Raw genomic sequence first — 26743 nt, forward strand, 5'->3', positions numbered from 1 at the left:
ATCAATTCCCTTACAATTGTCCTTCACAACTATATTAAATGTATGACAGGCTTTGCTAGGAAATTCAGGTCTCAGTATAACTGTGAAACACAGCATTTTACAAAAGCTTCCCGTGCAACAGCAGTCTTTTCCCATCCATATCAAACTTAAGCTTTCTTAACTGATGACAACCTCTTTTCTTGAAATACTTTGTAGTATAAAATAAGTCTTCCATTTCAAGACATTAAAGCTTAAATTCAACCAGTACAAGATACCCCTGTAAAAATATGTTTGCACAAGTAACCAGCCTAACAAAGCACCATCATAAATTAGTTTACCCTGCCACAAATGAGGTAAAAACTTTGTGTCTTTCAGCAACTAAAAACAATCCAGTTTTCCTGTGTTGGTTAACCACACAGCAAAACTAGAAACTTGCTCAGTGTCTTGCTTATAAAGGGACGGTGGAAGTCAGCTTTGTACAACTGCCCTCAGCAAATCCATAAAAGCTAGGGAATGCTGTGTACAAATTGATTTTTTTCCTGTTGCTTCTCTTAACCAATTCTTTTCTTCAGGTGACAGGGGTGGCACAGTTCCTGTAAGCCAAAACAACAATTTCTCTTGTTCAAAGTGGTGGGCAGGTGTTACAACAAAATCAAAGTCTGACAAAGAAATAACAAAAAAATCATTTTATGCACAAAACCACCCATACAGTTGGTGCACACATTATTGTCATCTAACAATAACTGTCTGACAGACCATCGCCTCCTCTGAATGAACAAAAATTTCTTCCTATGTAACAAGATGTTTTCTGTATTTCTGTGCTTTAGAGATAATTCTATTTTTTATTGATTCATGTTTACAATGTTCAACAGAAACTTTTTTGAAAGACATTTTTATTTTTAAAACACAAAAATCTCTCTCCACACAGCATCCATTACCCATGCACAGGAGTGTTTTGTAAGAGCAAGAGAAAAGGAAAAAAGTTCATCTAGGGGTGTGTTGTTCTTCAATCATTCAATCACCAGGTCTGGGAATCATGCCTGAAGTCTTATTGCACAGAGTTCATATTGGAACATTGTGTAAAAAGTCTCAAGTGTCACAGTACACAGAGTAAGTGAAATTATCTAAGCTAAGAGAGCCTCTGTTTGGTGCATCTACACTAATGTCAAGAATTCTGCCAAGAGTTTACTCCTAATATTATCTGTGCTGACCAGAAGAGTATATTCATCCCACGTATCAAAATATTTCTGCTTGTAGCCCACTTCAGTAGAAGATTGCCTTTCTCCTGCTAAGACCTATATCAGCTCATTTTATAAAATAGGCAACCAAGTCACTCAGCAATTTTTCTGACAGCAGAAATAAATGCTGGAATGGTAGAGGGATGTGGTTTCTGTAATTTCTTGTGTTTCTCAGCACTGTTCAGAGGCTCAAAATAGCACTATTATCAGATTGAAATAAAATACCAGTGCTGCAATCACACAGAGAGTCATGTTGGTGTTGGCCAAACAGCAAAACATTAGATCAACTAGCCACAGACAAGTCCTCCACTCCTTTCTTTGTTACTGCTTTTTGGCATGCAGCTACCCCTGTACCCCACGGGTGACAGCACTGAGACAAGCACCAAACTAGACCAGGAGCAGCGAGAGAACAGCATTTTCAACACTGACACACACAGTCCTTCTCACAGGCAGCTACACAACAAAGCCTCAGGGTGCTCCTGGATACCTGTAACCCCAACTACGCAGGGGTTTCCATTACTGCTACTACCAGATCTAATTCAAAGATAGCAGTGGTGATCAACTATAGAGATGGAGGTGAAAAATAATGCTGCAGCTCAGACATTGGGATTTACTGAACCAGCTGCAATGCTGCTTGCTATTTAATATATATATATATTGTCTTCTGATTTTTTTTTAAATATGCAAATGGTAACCCAGAAAGGTTTACTTGTCTTCAGCATAATCTAGCATTAGCACACATGCTCCCAACATCCAGCTGGAAAAGGTGTGTGTCACTTTTAGCTACAATACCATAAAAAAAAAAGATTTCTTGGTACAGAAGCCATCAGGGTCACACAGGGAATTCTCATTTCTTCTGGAGCTGCAGCTGTAAGCCCTCCTGGGACCAGGGCTGACACGCATCATCAGTTACAATTAAATGCTCTAATTTTTTTAAAAAAAATTTCTTTCCCAAACATCTTTGGGGACCACAGGCCATGTCAGCTTTATCACGTTTGAAATGGAAATTGATCAATATAATACTAAAACTGCCAAGTCATAATATCACCACTACACTTAACAGCAGCATTTTGCAGTAATTTTAATGAGGACACATAATCTAACACTTTGAGATTTAGTTCAGCGTGATGTCCCTGCGGGGCTTTGCTGGAGGGTTGGGTGAAAGGGGACAGGAAAAATGAAGCAATTTGGCTATACTTTTAATTTCAGATGATTTGCAATATATAACAAGATCTTCATCAAAGACTCTGCAGCTTGTAGATGAAATGATGCATTAGCATGGTCTGTGTACTTCAATTACTAGCTGCCAGTGCATAAGCTCACTTGTGATTTTAACCCACAGCTGTACCCCTACAGAGCCCCAGCACCACGAACCCAACCAGAACGTCCTCCACATGGTACAGTGACAGTTCCACATCTGCTATCTCATTTGCTATTAGGCCACTTTCCAAACAGTGAAGAAGTTGAGTTTCCTTTTGTTTTGACCTCCTGAATGGCTAAGGTAAAGTGTGGCAAATTTTCATGCGCTTTTTTTTAAAAAAAAAAAAGAAAAAGAAAAAAAAACCCCACAACCTAGACAGCATTACAACAGGGGTAAAATAGATTGAAGACCCCTTCAAAGTAATTCTCTGAAAGAAGATTCCAAAGTTTAAACCAAGTTTTCACTTCCGTTATTTCTACAGAAAAAAGCCCATGTCTCATTTAGGATCTTCACTGAGAGGCCACTTTGCACACAGACCTTTTTTTGCTATCCAGTCTTTTCTTGTAAACTGTACACTTTGGGAAAGGCTCCTCATTTGCTTGGCTTTAGGTCTTTGTCATGGCCTCAGATGGAGATAGGATTTGTTGATGAGAGGTGAGGCTTCATTTAGTCTTTTGAGATTATAATTTCACTTGAGAGACTTTGGGTAAATTCATGCCTACAAGCGGATTTGTTGTTGAATCGCTCACTATAAAGGCTGCTCTTCTTTCTTTTTTATGCTCTGCTATACCCATGTTAGAACCTGAACAGTTTGGTGTCACTCTCACACAGGATGTTAAAAGCTGCAATTACCAAAACAGTCACACAGTTTATGCAAATAACTCTCTGATGAAAACATCTGTTTATAAATGCACTAATACATACATATCCATTTTCCATGCCGTCTGAAAGTGTAGCAATCAGGGGTTTTTTAGCTGAGGTTTTGTGGTTGCTTTTTAACTGGATTTTAGACAAATAAATATGGTATAAGACCAACTGGATCCCTGTATTAAAAAAAAAAAAATTAAGAAGACTGCACAAATAATGTCTGTTTTACGGGGCAAATACATTACATATGGGAAATTAATTAACCCAACAGATGTATTGCAGGAACAGAAATTCCATTTGAAAAAACCAACTACTTGCATAGATGTCAGATTTGGAACTAGTCTCTCTATTCATTGGCATCTTTTAACAATTTCTACCAAATGTCAACAGTTTTACCTCAAAACTAATTGTACCAGTCACTCCTTTCAATGTTAAGAAACTGACACTACTGCTCGGGGGAGCTTCCTTTTCCTCCCAGTAGATTCAGTTTATTTCATCATTTCCCAATTTAATTTCCAACTTTGCTCTTTTTTTGATGCATACTGAAGAACTGATGATCCCAGAAGCTACAATAATCCAGATACAGAACAGCCATCTAGCACACAGAAGGCACCAGTTACATTCACCCAGTATCAGGAACCTTTGATCTTAAAGGTTCTTGACATTAAACTGTCACAGCTTCATGCCTCAGCTCTGACATGGAACACGGGTCATTTCCAGCAACTGGCAAAACCGGATTTGAAGAAGATATAAATCTAAGAGTCTAATAAAGAACTTGCATGCACTATTTACGATGAAAATAGATGAGAAGAATGACCATTCTATAATCATCTGATATTTTCAGAAAGATTTGTCTTCAGAAATGACCCTCTGTATAGGTCCATGAATGGAATTAATGTATTATGCACGGACAATTGCTCATTAGGTGCCAAGAAGGAAAAAAGCTGTTGAAAAGCCAGTGTTCTGCTTAAGTTCTATTGCCTTACGCTCAGAAATTTCCAGAGTTGTCCAATTCCAATTTATATATTCCATGTTATCCTTTGACTGACAAGCAAAGCCTGACCTTAAAAACAGAGCAATAACTAGGGGCCATGATGAACAGACAGTTTTCTGTGCATGTAGTGTTATGTGTAAATATTTAGTGTCAAAGAATATGGGCTAAATTAAGAGTAAACTAAAAAACATGAGACTGCCTATCCAAAACATTATGTTGATCTCTCTTGTTTACAACACAAAAATCAAAAATGTCATGATCTCTGCACGTACACATGCAAAGCCAGAAGTTTCCAAGCAGTATAGACTGATATTTCTCAGACAGAAAAACAGAAAACAAGCTGCTTTTTCCATTCACTCTTTACTTATTAATGTTACAATGAAACCTCACAAGAGATAATGCAAAACCACCTAAATAACATACAGCAGTTTATATTCAGTAATTATAATTCAGAATCTGGATTTTATATCTGTAAGCTTAACTAAAAAGACATAGCTTTCCACAGTTTCATTTTAAAGTAAAATAAATTAACTGGTTAACTTAAGATGAAGCTACAGTTCTGATTCCTCTACATATTAGACTTGGAAATAATTTTCCTCTTCAATTCCTTTTCATTCAAGTGAGATATTCTCTTATGCTGTGCCACTTTAAAGGCATCTAAAGAGTTTTAAGGTATGTCCACCTATATATGGTATATACTCTATGGTGTAAACCCTATATGGGTATCTGTTTAAATGTAATCATGTAATTATGCACAGTCTTGCCATTTTCATGAGAAGATTTGCTTTTGTACACAAATGTGTACATTGTACATCAATCTGGATTTTGAGAAAATGTCACTTTTAAAGTAGTTTGTTCATTTTAAGTGTTGACATTCCTTCATTTGATTCCTTGGGAGAGCCATGAAATTAAACTGCAAGAAGGGAAAAAAAGCTGTAATGAATTAATTTAAAAGTATGCTCTGAAGATAGGATTTAACAAATAGAATGTCAATATTAAATATATTTCAGTAGCTAAGATAAACAGGAAACAAGAGGGTACAGGAAATCTCACAAGGACCTTATATCTGGATCTTGAAATGAAGAATATCTTATATACCACCAGCAGTATCCTTTTAAGTGTTAGGTAGATACTTGCAGGTGGCCATACCTCTAAAATGCTGGAACTGGCTGTTTGTATGTTTAGAACCTTGCATCTGTGATTCTGGAACGAAGAAAGCAGGCTGGGATATAAGGTAACCATTCTTTCTTCTCTGAGTAACCAAACTGTTTTTCCCCTCTTTCTTCAGTAAACTGAGGATCATTGAGAAGTGCAGGTATTTAAGGTCAGAAGGGTGAAGGCAATGCCCCAAAGCCAAGGCAAGCAGCAGTGCCTTCTCACACATCCAGCCCATCCTTCTCCCCACTGCCCACCAAACCACCGCCCTTCTCCAGATGGAACAACAAGGACAGGGGTCTCCGCAAGGCTCCCAGCAACGCATCCATCACCTCATCCAGCTTGCCAATTCATTTCAGACCTTGGCCAGAATCCCTCCTGCAGTCTGTGGGGAAAGCCCAAAGGGGTACCAGACAGGTGGCTTGTAGCAGCGTGTTTCTCTTTCATCTGAGTTTACAGCAGCATCGACACCTTTGGCTCCTTGCAGTCTAAAGGGACTTTCTCACACTGAGCAGCTTCCCATCTTTCTCCTTCTTATGGTTTTAATTTTTATCCACTTTTCTTTTACTCCATGTGCTCAGCAGGCAATGCTCCTAAATTGAACATCTGTGTACAGGGGCTGAAGAGGTCGTTTATAAAGGGATAATAAAACTGGGTGGTAGCAAACAATGATCATCCCCTTTCTGTCAAGGCTGTGAAACAAAACCAGGCTCAGTAACCTGTTAAGTGTTTCAGCCCCAAAGTTAGTCACAACAGAATTAAGCCCAGAAGGTGACTAGGCATTCCTAGATTGAAATCCTGTTTTTACTGGAGCTGATTTTCCCCATTACCATTGTCTCCCCAGCCATACTTGTCCTTTGCAGTGATTAGTTCCACATATGAGTGAATTTTATTCTGAGACTGCCTGCTTGTCTTTCTTGTCTGCTTATATGATTAGTATTCATTGCAAGATGAGATTAGTTAATTTAAAAATGCAACAAATATAGCAAAAGAAGCTGAAATATTCACAATATTCAAAACGTACAGGTTCATGTCAGAACACTGTTGGGAAGCACAGCCTACAACCTCAATTGTACTTTAAAGATCTTTTTCTTGCTAGCTACACAGTCAGCCAACATCCAAACATGCTTTGCACCAATACATAACCTTCATAATCAGAAAATAAGACATAAATATTTGAATCTTCAAAAACTCTTGAACCACAAATGGTTGCATGGTTGCATGTTTGTAGGTTACAACTAAACAGACGAAAGCAGGTCAAAACCCAGATCCAACTGTTGCCAAGGAAAATATATGTTCTTCTAAACTTTAAAAAAAAAATCACTAAATCTGAACATCCTACTTTTTTTTTAAAGTTATTCAATCTTTTATCAGCCTACTCTTTCAGAAAAGAGTTTTTCACCCTCAAACCCACGGAGAGCAGCGAAAAACATAAAAAATTAAAAGCAATAGAGATGAAGATTTAAACTTGGGAATTTACAAAGTACACATTCACTTAGATGAATGGCAGAGAAACAGTCTTCAATTATCCTATACCATGTACTTGAGAGCTTTTTGTTTTCAGTATAGCTTTCATTGTCTCTCAGAGAGGTGCTGTACACCACATTTACTGAAGTGAAAAGACAAACATCTTGTGCACATTCCACCACTCCTTCATTACGAGTAAGAGACTCACTCATCCAGACCCTCCTTGGCATTCCCAGCTCGTGATGCAGCACCGTGTCCCCGAACATAAGGACCAGACATTGCTCACCCAGACACTGCTCACCCATCACAGAGAGAGAGACATGGGCCAGCACAGCACTGGGACTGAAAATACACACTATTCCTATGGGATGAAGAACAAAGATGAGAATGATCAACAGACTTGTTCAGCTTCAGAGCAGAAGTGGAAAAAGCCTCACCAGTTCTCAGATCTTACACTAATAATCTGTCTCATTTGGGGGACAGAGAGGAAATCTGACAGATGGGCATCCACAAACAGCTGACTTGGAGCAAAAAGAGGTGAAACAACAAAGGAGATGGAGAAAAATCACACCTTCACTTCGGATTTGTTGTTTTTACTGTTGTTTTTCCATGTTTAACACATCTGGTCATGACTGACTTTTGGATGCAAACAGCTGAATCCTGTCCATGTGCACAGTCCTCAGCAAAAAGAACAGCACACTCAAGTGATGCACACTGGCTGTTACCTCTGTGCACTAGGCAAGGATTTTTCACTTTGTGTCTCCCATTCCCAACCTGCTGGTGATGATAAGAAATACTGTATTTGTTTTCACATTTTGAAAGGCAGGAATTTCTATTTCTTTCCTAGAAATTTTATTTTTTATTGCATTAAAATATCACTAGCTACTCTGCTAAAGAAATCAGATGACTCTTCAAGGTATTCAGTGAAAGCACCAGAGGCAATGGGCACTTAAAAAAATACAAGTTATTTTATCAAAACATAAGAAAAAACTCTTTTACTCTAAGAGTGATTTAACAGTGGAAAAAGTTGCTCAAAGAGGTGATGCAGGCTCCATCCTTGGAGATGTCTATACTCAAAACCTGACTGGACATAGACCTGAGTAACCTGATCTGGCTGCCCCTGTTTTGACCAGAAAAGCTGGACTAGACAGTCTCCAGAGGTACCTTCCAACCTCAGCTGTTCTGTGATTCTGTGAAAGTCATGAATTTTACACACTACCCAGGACAAAAATAACACATACTATGTTTATTTTATATTGCACTCTCTTTGGGTATGATTCCTCTAAATTATTTCATCATCACATGACAAGCTGCCAGCAATGAGTTACTATCACAAAGAAAGAAAACTGATGCATATAACTTTTGTTTTCTTGAATTTCCATTATTCTCTCTCCTATAACAACATTTTCCACACTAAAACACCCTATTTCATCATCAGTGGATAACCCACTCTTCATTCTCCTTCCTCTCAGTCTATGTGAAATCACATCTGGAATGACAAAAATCACAACTGCCTTACTGAAAAGAGAAAATCCCTGCTCAAATAAACCTGGATGAAGAAATATTCGTGGCTACTGATTTTTTCAGAACTCCTGTTTCAAACATTGCATTTTTATTTTAAAAGCAGAAATCTGTATTCATCATGTGATTTAAAACCTATCGTGACAAAGATGTCAGGCTCTTTGCAGATATCCTGTACTTCTCCTTAGCAGATTCTGTTGAATTACAGCACCTTACCATCATTGTTCACTTGGTACACAGTACCTCCCTGCTGCAGGAGTATAAAGAGTACCAAGAGTACCAGAGCATAAAGTTCCCAAGAAGCATCAGCAACACTTATGTCTTTTGTTCCCAGAATGATGCCCAGTCTATTAGTCCACAGTCTTCCCTAGTCAATTTAATAGATTTACACTCTGCAATTCAGACTTCCTGACTATAAAATGACACTAGCACACACAGTTCGAATACAGGGCTCTTCAATCCTTTGAATTATACTTAAAATCTATTAAAATACCATGTCTTCGGTGACAGTGACAAAGCAAACTTCACTAAGCTGTGTTTAAAAAGACTCAAAGCTAAATGAATCTAATTTTCACTTTAAATCTGATTTTGACACTGACATACCATTATTGTTGAAGTTTTTCAAAAAATACGTTCACGATTTTCCCTATCTAGACATATTTCATAAAATACTTCTTTTATTCTGTTTACAAAGAGGATTAGAAAGCATTGCATCTTTCACATAAATATAAAACCCTGTAACCCAACAGTCTGAAAATTTGTACTACTCATTCTCAGCCCACGGGAACAGCAAAAGTACCTGGAAGAGAAAATGTGGAAAACACAATGCTTTACACGTAAGGTATTTTACAGTAGATGAGACTTAGATCACTCACATTGTTTCAAATTCTTTCTCTGCAGTTTACAGAGCCCAAAAAGATTAGATTTCAAAGTAGGAAGAAGCATATCCTAAAAACAATTATTATTCCTACAAGGCATCATGATTTCCCACCTAGAAATACACATATGGACAAACCCATTTAACAACAAATAAGCAAAAAATTTGGCTGCTGACTAAATGGCAAAGACAAAAAGCAAAGGAAAAAAGCAATTACAAAACGACGTGCCAAGTACACTCAGTTATGTGTTTGCTGTTGCCGATCCACCCCACAGAGCATGTTGTGTCATTTGCTTTGCTCCAGGTGGGTGAACCCAAGAGCGAGAGGCACAGGCACAAACATTTTTCTCTCTCTCTTGAGCTCTCCTTCTTAACATACATTTTCACTTCTTTCTGCAGTACCGATGTCGTTATCTCTGATGGAACAATATCAAAATCAGAAAAGTCACAGTGGGAAGGTTTTCCCAAACTGGTTAGCCATGGTGTATCTCTGCATTAAGCAAGGCAGGTTAACTAGATAAGCCTTGCACCTTTCAGAGAAGCAGGATCAAAGCAGGTAACTAATTTGAAATTATAAGCCATTCCTCACCACAAATGGAGATGCAAATTTAAGAAACCACACTGAAAATATATGGGATAATTAACTGACAGTCGTTATAAGATGCAACATATCTGGTTGTTGCATTTACATTTCTACAATACCATAACGCAAACATGTAAGGGAAAAGAAACATGATTTTCATTAATGCAGTTCATATCTATTCAGGGTAACTAGTTAAGCCAACAGGGTTTGGTACTGAATTATTAAGAATGTGATTCAAATTAACAGTTATTCAGAAAACAATAACATCAAAAAAGATTTCACTGCAGTGGAAGAAAGGACACATGATATGCTTGAGCTGTGTACAATCTGTTCACCTGTACAGTTCAACACAATTCAAACAAAATCACAGCTTGCAAATCAGGTATTACTCCAGGCCTCGGAGAAGAGACTTCTACTAAGAGATTTCTTCTTGTTTCATTAGAATGGCTCAAGGAAGCAAGAGACAGGATTAAGTCACTTCATGAGTCACTAGGTAATACAGATATGTCTAACACGTACACAAAAAATATCTGAAAGTGATTTTAATATTCAGTTTAAAAAAAAAATCCCAAGAAGTGGATTTACCTACTAAAGCTGAAGATAATCATTAGCCAATTTTGTGAATACTTTCACAGATGAGGAGACAATCATTTGGTTGAAATCACTCATGAGAAGGATGAGGTCAGGAATTACTTAGCCGATTACAGTTGCCAACACTACAATAACTTCAAAATAATAAATAATTCTGCAAATAAATAAGTACTTTGGGACAGAAAACACCTGGTTTCCAGTTGCTCTTCCAGGTAAACAACACAGAAACTAGAAATTAAGCAAGATTCCAATTCTCTAAGGAAACACACAGCATATTATGATATCCTGATAATAAATAAGATGTTTCTTTACAATGAGATTATCCAAGAAATGGATGAGAGTGCACATCCAGTTTAGGCAAGGATTTCATATCAAAATATTCTACTTAGTGTAGCAGAAATGCATCTCAAGTTCAACACACAACCAAATCTTCGCAGGACCAACTCAGGCCCCTTCAAAGCAAACTGTATCTCTGCTCATTCCCTTCTTTCCCTAGGGACAAAGCAGATCTTACTGCCTCCATCTATCCTAGTAACTACAGGCAACACTATAGTTTCTCCAGTAGGATCCTTCAAACAGCCCGTATTTTCCCTCTTCCCCTTTTCCCTTTCTGTTGCCCAGAACTATTGGCATATGTCCTGGCTTCTCACAGACTTTGGTGCATGGCAGCACTCCCACCCCTTCATTTCATCTCAGCTTGGGTATCTGCCCATTTTCCTGCCATTCCAAATTCTTCGTACCCAAAATGAAACAAACACCAATAAGAAGTCTTCTCTCGCTTGTCCCCAAGAAATAAATCCCTTCTGCTAGGTACATGCAGTTTCCCCTCTGCTAATTCCTCCAAAAATTGGACAGGGTTTCTACCTGTCAATTACTTCTCTTTAGAGGTGACGGGCTGAAAGTAATGTCACTTCTTAAGAGTCAGTAGGTGGATGAAGCTTTTGGCAACTCTCCCAGAAACCCGTTTCTTGTTTCTGCAAGATACTGCTGGGGCAAAGTTGCTAATCTACAACTGTGCTGCAAATCTCAGCCCAAGAACATATGTTCTTGTGCTGTCAAGAGAGAGAACTGCAGTGAAAACATTACATAGTGCCAACCGCCCACAAAAGATATATGGGTGCTCAAGTCCAATGCACTGAGCAGAAAATTAAGATTGTTCTCATTGCTTTTCTCAAAATGTCTGTCATCTATAATCAATGAAACAGTCTGGAACAAAGCACAGCCATCTCTTTGTTATACGAGTAGCTGAAGAAAACAACCTAGCATAAGAAAAGTACTGAGGACTTTCTATAGCTCAAATAACACAAATACATTTGTAAAAACTCAGGGTTCATACTTTGGTAAGTGATTGGTGACAGGAACTTCAAAAATACACCTTTTAAAATAATAATAGAAATTAAATAGAAAGCAGAATTTTTAATATCCATGCTAAGAGAAATAGGATTGACTACAAAATCTTGACTCACATGAAGCAACCAAGACACTGAAAACAGAAAAAAACAGTCTAGCTCGAATGAACTCGAGATTAATTCATAACACACATTGCACAGCAATTACTATTTAATTCCAGATGTTTACTGCATCTTACCTACTAAAAATTGTGTAGTCATCTGCTCTATTCAAAGGATCAATATAAAGAGTATGCAAAAAAGGTAGAAGAAATTATCAGTATCTATTGTGTTAATTAATATAACTTTAATTTTTTCCAATCTTGATTTAATGTTCTCTTGTGCCTTGCTTCCCATCACTATATGAGATCACATGCATTCCTTTCCAGTTTGGTCACTGTACTCCAGTAGACATGAAATATTTTCACAAAAATCAAGAGTAAGTACATGTTGAACAACTAATGATGCAAGAAAACTAGTGTGAAAGATGAGCTGCTGTTCAGTTTTCGCCAGTTTCTGCTAACTTCAGACACTCAGAGAAATCTGATTATGCTATGTATGGCCCTTCATATCTATGCTTGTGGAGATGAAATGTCATCTCATTATGATTTCAGAAAAATTAACTGAAAATGTTAATACTTAAAATGGATTAGATTATAATTTTTCTTCTCTGAATCAGAATAGTATAAAAGACATTTTTTCAAAACAACATACACTTCTGTGCCACACCAGTACAAGTGACAGAAAATATACCATTAACTGCCTGAAATCCTGCTCCAGCAGAAACCTAAAAATACCATGTTAAACTGACACCTCTGCATGAAGGGGCACCTCAATGCCTATGAGCACTGTGCTTTTACAGATGTTTTTGAAATGACCAAAAGCCCATCAAAAATAGCTCAGTTCCTTAGCAGCATATAAGGACTTCTTTATTTGGGTGTGGGAGTCCTGACTGCTGAGTCTTAGTTTGCATTTATACTACACAAAAATAATAAAAATTAAGGTAAAAAAATAAAAGCTAAAATAAGCTGCATGTTTGTCAAGATGACTTTGTGCTGTGTAGTCAAAATGGCAACCATAACTGTAATATTCTTTTTAAATTACTCATTTCTATTAGAAAATATATTTTTTTTTCCTTTTGAGTTTGTCTGCAAGTTATCATCACAAATATGGGCAATGGTGGGTTCTGTACAAAAGGGTATATTTCTTCCAATTTATTTTTTTTAATAATGCACTGAGAAGAGAGCTTCCTGCTGACTTCTCTAGTGAGTAATGCAATTCATATAGAGATACTGAAATCACATTGAAAAAATGATGGAAAAAATACTCACTCTACATTTCACTAGTTTAGTTCTAAGAATGTTATCAAGGAGAGAAATCATTTGCAATTTGTGTTTTGCGTTACTTGACTAGAGCCTCAGAAAGTAAAAACTAGCAAAGCTGTGCCAGAAAGACAAACCAGACCAGCCGTGGGCATTCAGATTATTTACTGACATTAGGACTTCTACAGAGATCAGTTAAAGTCATTATAGACAAGGCCTATTAGGTTTTTAAAAAAATAAAAAGCACCACCCAAATGCATGACAGCATTTAGGCCCTGCTCTGCAGAGTAATGAATAATTTGAGCTTCAACAACAGCTAAATAGCAAAAAATCAAGTTTTTAGAGTCCCTGCTGTGTGGATCATCAAGAGTATCTAAAGGGCAGGACACACACGTGACTCAAACACTTCTCTGCTGATGGTAGGATTTGGAGGACAAGGTCAGAAAACACAAGTTTAAACAAGGAGCAGGTGAGAGAAGCGGGAAACAATTCAAGATTCATGTATATTTTTCATTTATTTCATAAAGAAGGAGAAAGAAATATACCTTTCTTTCATGCGCACTGGGCACGCCAGGGGTGTTCTGCTTGAGGAAGCCTGCTGTTGTGGACCACCTTGTAGGGTTTTTCCGTGAAGGTTCTTCTGAAGAAAAATTTGTGTCACTTACAGAGGTTGAGAGGCCAATCAGTGCAGGGTCACTACTGCGTCGGACATGAAGAGGCATATCTGAAGAATAAAACAGACAGTAAATAAACACTGACTAGATTTAAAATGTTTTTGACAAAAGAAAAATATTTTTTCAAGCTCTGGATGGGTGGTTTTGACCAAATGTGGTTTCACAGAGTAAGGAGTTATTGACCTCAGCATAGCTCCTCAAGGACAAGGTCTGTTTCCTCAAAACCACAGCCTTGCTGCTTGGCCACACAAGGAGAAAATGAAGGCAAAATCAAACTCTGAACCTAGCACAGCTTGGTGGCTTTCCGAGTGAGAACACAGCATCACGCCTAGCTGCTGATTGTTGCATAAAATAAAAAATACAACATAAGCTTGAACAACTAAGAGGCTAAAGCGACACACACGTATTTTAAAGAGCAAGTAGCCAAAGCCTGGTGACAAAGTAAGGGGTGGACTAGGACAATGTGACCCCCACGCCACTGCCAAGGCTGCAGCCTGGGCAGTGCTGGCACAGCACCCCGTCAAGAAGGTGCCGGCCAGCAAAAGGCAGCCACCTCGCCCTCTAAAATATACTCTCAATTTCTTTCTCAAAACTTATGGAAGAGACTGTTTTCTATTCTGCATTCTTCCTTTGCCTCTTCCTGACAGCTGAAACAAGATCAGTGCTGATTTACCCTGATTCCCTCAGCCTTCCAGCTGGCATGAGTGACAGAAGAAAAATATTTCATTAGTAATAAATGATGCAGCAGGCAGGTAGACTGATTGGAAAGAGATAAGGTTTGCTTAATATACGTAGAGGTCACATCCATTCTGGAAACTTTGATAGCACATTAAAGTTAGTTTTTCTTGAAATACAACTTAATTTTTTTCAATTTCATTTATTATCCTACAACAGATATCCACACATCTATCCTCTCCTTGCCCAAACAGAAGTTTCATTGCCTGAATTTGTGACCTCCTAGTACTCTCCCACTCAGCATCAGAACAGAGGGGCTGTGATTTATCAGTTTTATTTCTCTTTATTGCTGCACTGGGAACCTTGAATGCAAAGTGAAAAAGAAAAAGGTGAAAGCAATGGCACATAAGCAGCAGAGTCACTGGGAAAGTCACACTAGGCAACAGCTGAGAATAAAACCCAGGACTATGTTTTAATGCTAGGATGAAACAGTTCCCAAGGAAACTGCATGTCTCACAATACCAGCAGGAAAACACAATGACCAGAGTTGTTTGTTAAATGAGTGGACAATCAACAATATCTTTATGTTAATGCCACGTATAATACTAATAATCATCTTATTTTGCATGGCATTATAACGACACCGAGAAATACAGTAAGTCATGGCACAGTGTAAACGCGTGAGTTTTTTTTTAATCTGCTAGGACTCCTGCTGTTTAGATATGCACAAGTGTACATAACCAAACACCAAAACACTCTATTTCATGTTCATTATGGTAAACAATAACAAAGAATTCATGTCCTTTTCCCCACAACTGTTGTACTATTTCTCTTTCCTCTCAATTTCTTCTTTTTACTTTCATAACAGCATTAATTTCCAGGAAATAAAATGCTTTCTCTTATGAATATGTATACACATATTTATACACATACATACTATATACACATATATATACATGTAAAATAGAACTACAAGAATATTTCATGAAAGATCACTAATTATGCAGGAAAGTACTAATGGTCTCAGTTAAGTCTACTTGGAATTTGATTGCTCAATATATACTCATAAACTCTTATAGAGGGTTTTTCTTTGATTGCCTTGTCTTCAACTACTTCAAGTTTCATGAAGTAGGTGAAGGCAAAGCATCTCCTCTCCCCCTCTACAGCAAACACACCAACAGTGCACTATCAAATCACAAGAGATCTCTGAACAAAGGTGGCTCAGCTGCAGCCCCAGCCAGTGCCTCACCACACAGGGTGAAATGATCCCTTCACAGCAGTGCCTCTGCTCCTGGTGCAGCCCTCAACATGCACTCTCGTTTATTAGATCAGCCTGAGCCAGAAAGTGGCTCTGTAGCGTGTAGTGCCACTTAAGAAAAATACCAATCTATATTTGTTCCAAGCAGCACCCCATGCATATTATCCTGTTTGCCTTAGCTACCCACCCCACAACAGAGAATTACAATTTTCAAACATGAGTTCACTTGCTCCTTATGCTTGTACATCTATATATAAGCACGGTGATAGCAAAATGTTCTTGTATTTTTACACTTCTCCAAATTGCTTGACAAAACAAAAGTTCAGCTGGGTGAACTTCTGTAAGAAGAAAAGCCAAATTGCCAACAAAGAAAGAAAGGATGAAACTGGAACTCAAGCCAGCATTTCTGGAGAGGAACAAGCCCTTATCACTGCCTTGGCTTTCACTTTGTAGTGAAAACCTGACAGTTTGCCCAATGCTAAGTACAGACTTTTCAAAATACAGGTAGTCAATTATGCAGCAGAATTCACAAATATTAATACGTTTCAGAGAAAACATTAACATGAGAAGCTTCTTTACAATATCTACTCACAGATGAGCCACCTTTAATATGACCAGTTTCATTTTAATAACATCAGTTATTGAGATATTTTGAGACATTTATTGAACACTTCTCCAAACCTTAAAAAAAAAAAGGTGGTCTGTCAATATAAAAATGCAACATGATTTATTCTAATCTCTTCTTATGAAAATGGTTCCATACACAAGGAAAAGTAATTTGCATTACTAAGCAAATTTCACAATAAAGTGAATTATAAAAGACAATAATTTGGGTGTGTCGGATCAATGTATTTCCCAGTTAAACTAGAAATTTAAACATGGCAATATTTTTTTTATCACTGGAATGGGACAAGCACATGGAGCTAGATCTAATGCATGCTGCTTGGCAATGGCCAGTATTGCTCCATGTTTAATCCAAGAATTAAATCCTGTTCACACTATATTAACCATAACTTGTAAATAAAATCTCCTATATTCTTCTCTTCAATTCTGTTCTGAGAGACCATTCTAATTTGATTTTGATACTCTCCATTAAAACAACAACGTAAAATAATATATTGAACAGATTATTTTTTTAAAAAACCAATATATTGTTGGTTACAATCCTCTGTTTTACTTGAATTTATAGATTTGAAGAGGATATACTTTGAAATATTAAAAGGAAAATCAAAGAAAAGGAAGTTAATAATTAAACCACAAGATGAAGTACGCATGGGACCGATATAATGTCACTGATTCCAGGATGATGGCTGATACCGTTTGAAGTCTGTGGTTTCTTTGAAGAGTGGATAAAACAGCAATGAACTCTAATCACAAGACTTCAAATTCTCTGTGGCACTAATGCACTGTAAATATTGATTTGCTTCTGCAGCTAAGGTGCCTTTTAAATAAGCACTTGAAACGGTAAATCTAATAATGAATTACAGGAAGTTTTAAAAGTCTAAGAAATATGGAAAAATTAAATTAAAAATCATGAAAGTTACCACTAACTCAGTTCTCGAGTCACATTCAAGGACTTGAAGTATTCAACCACAAGTCAACTTCAGAAAGAATTATATGTGACAGAGAATCCCATTAAGTTATGTATGTAGCAAGAGTTTTTCTAGAAACCGTTATTTGTAGGATATATCCAAGCTGTATAACAAAATGTTCACATTCATAATCATGAAATTCTGACTGGAAGTCTCATTTTATTAAAAGCAACAGCAGTTTCACTATAAATTATAAAAACAGGCAATACACATTTTATAACCATCTTTAAATGTTAAGAATACAGAGTTGTACCTTCCTTTCCTGCCAGCAATTCCATTTTTATTTTAAAAGGGTCATCACCTTCTCTGATTTTCAAATACGCTCACGAGTAAAAGCATTTGAGGATCTGGCAAATTTCATCCATAAAGCTGAATATGTCATTCCGTGTACAGGCATTCAGCACAATAGATGGTGATCTCCCAGAACAGAGCTAATATATACCTTCTCATACCAATTTCCTCTTGGATATCAGCTTGGAGGGCATGACTAGAAAAATACATACTTATATTTATATAGCATAGCCAAGTTAATTTTACTCTGAAGATTTCTACTGATGTTTCAGCTCCTCGGTGCCATTGCAGCTTGCACAATTTGGCACACAGTGGATTTAAGGCACAGAAATGAAAAAAAAGATCTCACAGTCATTTCTGGCCACCTCACACAGACCAACAGGCCCACAACTGCTGAGTAGACCAGGACAGGACTTTTTTTTTCTCTCCACACCCTAGAGATGACTCTGGGAAAATGATGATGCTGTAAAACCAAAAAACCCTATGGGAAAGAGTAGCTTTTAACAAAAAAGCTGCTCAGGTTAGACAGAGTTCCTAAAAGTGAGCCCATAGATATGTATGTACATCTGGGTGCACTGTATATACAAGACACACATAGATCCTACCTCAGCATCAAGAAACCAGCCTGGAGATGGGAGACAGAAACTGAAGAGCTTTACCGCCTCTACTGCCAATCCAGCTCATTGTTCCACTCAAATCCTCATCTGGAGCCCAAGAGAAAGGATGAATCAGGGTCACCCTGGGGCTGAGGAAAGCAGGACTGCTTCTTTCGGCTTGAAGTGTTTGAAACTGTAAGTTAAGGTTTTGTCTATATTTAACTGAAATCTCTTTTAAAAAATATTTAGATTAGACTTGAGTTTCACACTCCAGCACAGCTCCCGGAGCTCTGGTTCCAATTTCAGTAGGTTCAGTTCAGTTCCTTGTTCCACTCAGTTGGACACATCAAGAGCCAAACATCCCTTATGACCTTCAAAAGCTCAAATCCCCTAATCAGTTCAACTTTCATATCTGAAAACCTCTAGAGAAAAACTGATGGTAACTTCCAAAGACCACTGAGGCTGTTGTAAACTGGACTATGGACAGAAGAAAAACAGTTGGAGACAAAAACCAGCTGACTCTGAACTTATCTACGAACCACATTAAACCCTAGCAGCAGCTAACATAAACCAGCACTTCTCTAAAAGATTAACAAAACAGTGCAAATCAAATGTAGGCATCTTGAATTAGAACAGAAGAAAATATTAAAAACTTAAGCAGTTCTAAGAGGTGAAGAACTTCCCCTGGGACAACGGAACCATCTGTCCTGCAGAAGCAAATTTGGGCATGCTACAGGCAGCTGGGAGGGACACAAACAGGAGCACTGCAAAGCTACTGCCAGTTGCAAGTCTTTTCAGAAACATACTCTTGGATGTGACAGCAAAGGAACGGGATAAATGTGTGTATATATATATTTTTTTTTAATATATATATTATATATATAAATATACACACACACAAACACACACACCAACAATTATCTCTCCATGGCCCAGAGCAGTGTATTTCTCTCTCCTAGAATCCATTCAACTTTTAAGTAATTATTATTTAATAAAATAATTTGCAGCATTTCAGAATGTCAAAATCTTCAGAATTTACTTATGTATTTGTATTATTTCCCCCAAGTTTATCCTCCGGTCATTAGTTGCCCCCCCTTCTCTTACAAAACTATCTTTTCCTTTCATATGTCACAGACAACATCTCAATTCTCTCCTAAAAGGTGTTACACAGCACATAATTTCACCTTTGCCTCTCTTAATTCTCTATTGTTGTGCATTTTTGTAAATATTATTCTAGTCTTAACTTGTTCAGAAGGCACCCAGAATAGGGTGAAATGAAATACCCTCAGTGCTGTATGAATCCTCCCTGTCTGTTTTTGAACTTTGACACTAATACATAACCAACAATAATCACACTTGGGTATTTTATTGTCATGGCATCAACCCACAACATCCATAAAAATCCTAAAACTTTTTCTACAGTCTCACTTCAGCATCTTTGTCTCGGTAATAAAAGTATTTGTTCAGTTTAGATCACTGTTCTTATACATTAGCTTCTATTTATTCAGGCTGAATCAAACTGCATTCAGTGTGTGTACAACATCCTCATTTGTGTTATTCTATTTTCCCAGTCTATCAACATGTGAAAACTTAATTAACAAACTATTTACAGTACTGCTTCTCCTAGATTTAAAGATGCTAAATAAAACCAAAGCTGACAGGAATCCTCATGACACCCTAGAGGACAAAAATCTCTAGATTAAGATTGCCTTCAATTTTTAAGATTTCTATGCTGATTTTTAAACCATATTGAAGTGTTTGTGGTCACATTAACTTGGAACTTTCAAGACACTTAAATTTCTATCAAATGCTTCAACATTTGCAAATATTACATGAATTATACAGCATTCACCTGCAAATGCCAGGTATCTCATGGTCATGGCTCTCCCTTTCAGAATTACAAGAAAGCTTAAGATGACATAGTTTAGATAATTAGCATTTCTCTACCTCAAAATACACTTTTGCTTAAAAACATCAACTTCTAAAATTAATTTCTCTATGTTCAGAACTCTTGGTTAAATAACTAGATTGCCATTGCTCTTAGAGAGAAAATAAATCATTGTTAGCTTCACAGAGTTCCAGATATTTATAACTACTTCACATACAAACCCAACTGTTTTCAGTTATTCTTCTAGCTATTCATCGCCAAACAACTTATGCACTTCCTCACAGACATATTTTCCATGTTATCAAATATTGTTCTCTGCTTTCTTATTTCTTTAGCTTTAAAATGGCACATTTCTAAGAATTTGCACATTAAATCACGACAAGTCACAATTAGCCTGTTTTCCTCCTACCACTGCCCCATGCCATTGGGGCTCTGGCTTGCAGTCACACCAGGAGAGGGGCAGAGGCTGTACCACAGCACTAAAAAAGCACAACGTGGTCTAGCAGATGGCAGATGAATGCAGCAGGTTGTGTCCTTAACCACCACATAAATATAGAGAAAATACACCTGGTTGTGTAAAACACACAAACGAAAACCCACTGCATGGTAGCACACCTTTGAGAAACACAGGGCATTGTATTAGCATGTGTATGATCAAAAGTGACTCAGAACACTAACATCACCTCTGGAAGAATGGACAACAGAGAAAAGAATGCAAGCAAGCTACCAAAAAGAGTCTTGTTATAAAGCAAAATAAAGTCCTTATCTTATTAGTATAATTTTCAGTTTCTTTTAATAGAACCTAAGTTTTTCATTTTTCCAACCATGACTGCTCAATTACTTGAAATTCAGAAATAAGAAAACAACCTGCCACAGTTATATTTTAATAATGAGGTAATGTTAAATCCTTATCTTGAAAGGCCTTTAAAGTAACAATCTTCCCTCTCTTTCTCTAATATTCTTTCTTCTTACTTTTGAATACTAAGATCCAGGTAGAAAATTATGATTTCACCTTGAAACTCAATTTACTTAGACACTGACTTTTAAAGCTAATTAGAGAAAGAGCTTTAAAACTCAAATTAAAATTTAATTACCTACACCCTCTCCGTCTCTTTTCTCTGGGCTTTTTTCTAAAATGCAAATACCTTTGCATGCCAAAAGAAAAGACAAAAATGTCAGATTTTACAAATGTTCTACTCATCTCTGTCAAAAAATTGTGTTTCAGAATGTTTTAACAAGCCACAGTCTCAGGGTTTTGGGTACAGTTTTCAAGGATTTCCTTAAAACATGCTGGATTATCTCTTTACCTATTTTCACACTACTGCTACAAAGATAAGAAAAATGCACTTCTAGTCCCCCAGATGTCAGGAGTCTTTGCAAAAATTTGTGTCTTACTTCTTCAAACAATTGTGCGACAGTAGAAACATCATCAACTTTGCTGCTGCTGAAGTTTTCCTGCTTTCATCAAAGATCATGCCTTGCTAATAAGACTATGATTGATATTTAGTTATATTAAAATGAAGACACCGTATTTCACATTTTCATTTGTTTTGTAGTACAGGCAAGCATTTACACAGACAGGAGCAAATTCCTCGCTCCTTTGAGTTCATAAAGCTTTACCACTCTGAGACACAGAGTTGGCAGATATTTTTCTTACCACAACTTTGAAAAATCCCCTAAAACTTAATGGTAAAATTGTTCCTGTTAGTAAACATAATGCAGTGCTGTGAAAACCGTGCATTTTTTATGGTCTAAATGCTTTGGGTAGGTTCAGAAAGGCTTACTTAGAGGAAGGTGTTTAAAACTTTTTCCTAGACAGAAGGGAAGATAGATAGATAGATGCAACAGTAAGATTTAGATTGTAACTCGAAGAGCTCTGCTGGGAAGAACCAGGAGTGATATAACATTTATAATACACGTTACAAGTCTTTCATCAGTGAGTTTCAGTCAGAAAAAACCTGCTGGGGTTGCCAACGTCGTGATGCCTTTCTGGTCCCCAGGCCATGACTGTGCTTTTATGCGAGGAGGAAAATGGGTGGGGAGAAGTGCCATTACCTTGTAGTACAAGACATTAGGGGTTCAGAACTATTTGTCAGTCTGTATCCACTTCTGACTTATCAAAGAATAAACTTTCAACATTTGTTGCCAACACAGCCTGGTACATCACTACATCACCTCATACCTGAGGTGGGAATTCCAATGTGGATCATATGCAGATGCAGAGTTAGACATGTTTAATTGCAATTAAGCAGGAATATGTGTAATTACTAAGAGATTTGTTGTTACACAAGTCCTTACAAAGCTGCTGCTGGAATCTCTCTCCTTCCCTACTCTCCATCAAAACCTAATGCCTCATCCACTGGCTCATGAATTACAGCATAAATTGACTTGTCAGAAAGGTGAAGGTCTGAACTGCCCAGAGGGCTGCAGAGCCTCCAGGCTGCCCATCAGCATCACCTCTGTGGTGAATACCCAGTGAAGGAAACCCTACTACCAGCCGCTCCCTGGGCAAACAGCAAGGAAATGAAAACCTGCAGCAATTCTACTGGGGTTTGGAATGGGAAAAAAGCACCCAAACTTCTGGATTTGTAAGACATCATGACAGAACCATCACTAAATAGCCCTTTGTATACACAGGGTATGGCAAATAATGGGTGGCAGCAGGGATCCCTCTGGTGTCTTAATTACGTGAACAACGAACAAGTTATGTATGATGGTAGTTTACCCCCTTTATGTTTGAAACAGTGAGGGAAGAGGCATTTCTTTGCCAGCCATCAGATGAACACTCCATCTTTGAAGGTTTTTGGCTGTTAATCTGTTATGTCTCCATGTTTCTGTGGAGAAGCTCCTCGCCATTGAGTGGGCACTGGCCAAATCTCCTTTCAGGCTGGGGGGAGCATGGCTGGCTCCTGCCTTGCTCCACTGCAGAGAAATTCAGGAATCATCAAGACCTTTACTAAGATATAAAAACAATCGCTTATATCCAGTTCACAGGCCACTGTCAAGCTAGAGAAGGCAATGATTTTGGAATATCAATGCCTGGAGGTGGATCTGCATTACTCAAAATCCAGATAGCTATATTAGAGAAATTATTTAGACAGATTTTTAACTGAAGTTTAGTAGTTAGGACAACCAAGGAAACTTGATCACAATCATTTATATGATTGGGGGTTTTTTGGTCAGAAATTACATGTGCATACATTCTCATAGTTATATGCACAAAACATAAAGAAAATAGAACACGTGGAAAGGAGTAGCCTCTGTGCACACTAGCAAGTCTCCAACACAGTAAAAAAATTACAACTAACATCTATAATAAGATAGAGAGAACATAGTCCTGAACAACTATTAAAAATTACTAACAGCTTCTGCAATTTTAATGGCACTTGCTCTTGTTTCCATGACAGAAACATTTACTAGGATTATTAGAAGTATACTGGTACATTCATGAAACATGCTCTCATTTAGTGTTATCAAATCTCTGTGAGTTAAAGTTCCACTGAACTGCTCCTGATGACCAAGAAGAGAGAAATCTCAAGCAAAACTAGGAAAAGGCCATGTCATGCCACCCCATGTGCTCAGATAGACAATATTTAGCAGAAGGCTCTTCTGCACGCAGGGACTAACACAGCTCAAAGGCAAAGCATAGAGCATACAGATCTCAAGAATATTATTTTCTGTCATTCAGCTGCAAGTATCAAGCTGAATTCCCAAAGATAAACCAAGCATTTGCGTGTTTAAATGATGAGATGAAATGCCACCAACCCTCCTCATCCACAGGGGATGCACGGCAGCAGAGCTGCCATGCCCAGGACATGGGAGGGCAGAGAGTGGAGCTCTCTGCTGTGCCTGACCTTTCAATGGGGGTAGGTTGGAGAATGGTCTGGGAAGCTGCAAAGTTTGGGGACTACACAAACCTAATGATGTCCAAACAAGCTCTTTCCAATTACATGAGTGTGGAATAAGAAGTTCCAGCTTCTGCACAACAAGCTGAAAACTTCTCATTAACTCCTAATGTTAAAGATCACTTTCTGCAGAAAACTCTGGTGTTCCCAGTAGCCAAGGGGATTTAGACTATACTGGAAGTTGTTGTTTAAATTGTTCAGATAATGCCCATAATGGGACAATAAAACCTGTCACCTGCCATTCTCCAAGGGGTGACAGACCAGCAGACATCCTTAATTCTTCTTCTTTTCTAGAAATAGATATCCCTTAATTTTTTAAAACCATACCTAGTGAACACTAGTAGAACAGCTGCTGCCTGAAGCATGTGCAAAGTTGAGCATTCCTATCTATCTTTATACAGTCCACTACAACAACAGGGAGCCTAAATTGTTTTCTTCAGGAAAAGAAAATTTTCTACACCTTGGAAAAACTTTGGCAACATCGTTCTTTCTCTTTTTTTCTTTTTTCTTTTTTTTGTTTTTATTCTGCACCCCACACACACCCTTTTTTTTCTTTCCCCTCCTCTCTTTCCTCTCTGGAAACATGCAGTTACGCTGCATGCTTAATTACATGCCTCTCACTCCATTTTTTTATTTCACAGTGCCAAGGCTGAAGAGAGTAAAAAATTATTCCTAAAAGTTCAAAACTAAGAATAAGCAAATAGAAAGAGCTTCAGCTGAGGTTCAAAAGGAAATCTCACTACTCGAAAGACAGTTTTTGGATCAATGACTTTTCATGCTTGCAGTTGCCAAATTTCATTAGAATTTGTGATTGGTTCTAGCCCAGAGATGAAGATCATCTTTCTTAGTGGAGAAACAGCTTTAGCCAGAACTAACAGAAGATATTTACTGAAATACTATGGTATATACTTCATGCCAGAATTTGTCAGGTTCCCAGCAGCTAAGTCTTCCAAGCTGTCTCCACACTACAAGGCTCCCTACTTGTCTCATCCTAGAATGTGCTACAATAATTTCAAGTATCTGCATGCAGAGAGGGAACATGAGCTGGACAAATTTTATTTTACAAAATCTATTAATATTTTTAATTATTATGATTATTATTCATTTTATACTATTAAGGAATTCTCATTCTGCTTCATTGTTCACAGACGATTAATAAGGTATTTATTGTTCTGCAGTCCAAAACGTATTGATACACTGAAATGAGAAAAAGAGGGGACTGCCAGCATATATTACTTGGTCCTCTTCCATTACCATGAATAATTGGAGACTGTAGCTTGAACATGAGGAATCTCAACAGATTCAAACAAATGAATAGCCCAGGACAGGTTATCCTGGAAATGCCCTGCAAGTAGTCAGCTGGACAAGAGTTCTCGACAAAACCTGTCACACCCTCTGCATTTTCCACTAAGCAGAAGAAAAATGCTGTTACAACTGATCTGGCAACTGAATTCCTCCTTCTGCACCCAAACCCAGTCAAGTGCCTTGTGCTACTTCTACAAACACCTTGCTGTCCTCCAAGGCCTCCCTGAGGAAAGACAGCAAGTTAACAAAATCTCTACTGAGGATGGACATAAGGGAAAGACAGAAAACAAAGGAACTACAGTTGCACTAATCCACATGAGGCCATGGCCAGCGTTGCCTTGCACGTGGGCTGATGGACAGAGTACTCACTTCCCTGTATGGAGGAGCAGGAATCAGAGTGGGAATGGTTCCAGGCATGGAAAAAGATATACAACAATTGAAAAAGGACTTTATTATATGGATTTTACAGTTCTTATGTGGTTTCAAATATGTGCATTGTATGTTACCCCTACAGTTGTGCTGCCCGGGCATGTCCAGGCATGACTCGAGTTGTCTGTTCCCTGCTCCTCCCTCTGATTGGCTGAAAAAGCTGCAGTGAGGAGAGAGCTACCATTGGTCCTTGCCTTTCCCAGTTCTGCCCCAGTTCGTCCCTCTTCTCCCGAGTCCTTACTCCTATTCGTTCCCCTGGTTGTCTATCTCATGCTCCACCACATTTTCTGGCCCTTTCTACACCAGAACTTATATAAACCCTCACACACCCTCAATAAACCACCACTGCACCCTCAACCTCGACTCGGACCCTTTGTGCAGTGTCGCGGTCCCACTTCCCTTTCCCCCGGACCGTGGCATCCCTGAATGCCACATATCCAGACACAGTCCCTGCAGGCCAAGGCTAACAACCTCAGTCCATGAAAAAATATATCCAGGAGTAAAGAAGGAACATGGAAGGGTCACTCTCCATTCAACTACCAACATGGAGAAACAAAGGAGGAGCTGCCTTTCTGGATAAGTGCCCAAGCTGTACCGGGAAGCCACAGTCAGAATGTAAAGGACAGCTGTAAGAGTATTATGGTGTCCAGTCCTCAGCATTCATGGGCTTCCCCTACACACCTTGTACCTGTGTATCCTTAAGATGCTCCTGCTATAACCAAAACTAATATTCACTGTAATAATATTTTTTAGCTAAAGTTAGTTCCCTACAAAAGCTCTGTGAAATGTAATTCAGATATTTTCCACTTCTCAAAAGAAAGTTATATTGTATAACAACTAAAAGAAAGCCACAGGAAAAGAGAGCCATCTCCTGTACTGATGGAGCTATTTCTTTAGCCCACTTGAGAGAAATGGATTTTAGGGAACAAGTCTTGCTATCATCATTT

The 26743-nt window shown here is 38.0% G+C and overlaps 1 protein-coding gene across 13 annotated transcripts in view; it reads right to left on the reverse strand.

Annotated features, from left to right (window-relative positions):
- PARD3 (par-3 family cell polarity regulator) overlaps window positions 1–26743 on the reverse strand; it is a 447662-nt gene that overhangs the window by 253266 nt on the left and 167653 nt on the right. For all 13 annotated transcript variants that reach the window (XM_032683091.1, XM_032683072.1, XM_032683027.1 and 10 more), the window contains one exon: window positions 13729–13907. In XM_032683091.1, the coding sequence (XP_032538982.1) occupies window positions 13729–13907 (179 nt within the window). The remainder of the gene's footprint in view (window positions 1–13728; window positions 13908–26743) is intronic.

This window comes from Chiroxiphia lanceolata, chromosome 1, assembly GCF_009829145.1.
Source record: "Chiroxiphia lanceolata isolate bChiLan1 chromosome 1, bChiLan1.pri, whole genome shotgun sequence".
In the NCBI taxonomy this organism is placed as follows: Eukaryota; Metazoa; Chordata; class Aves; order Passeriformes; family Pipridae; genus Chiroxiphia; species Chiroxiphia lanceolata.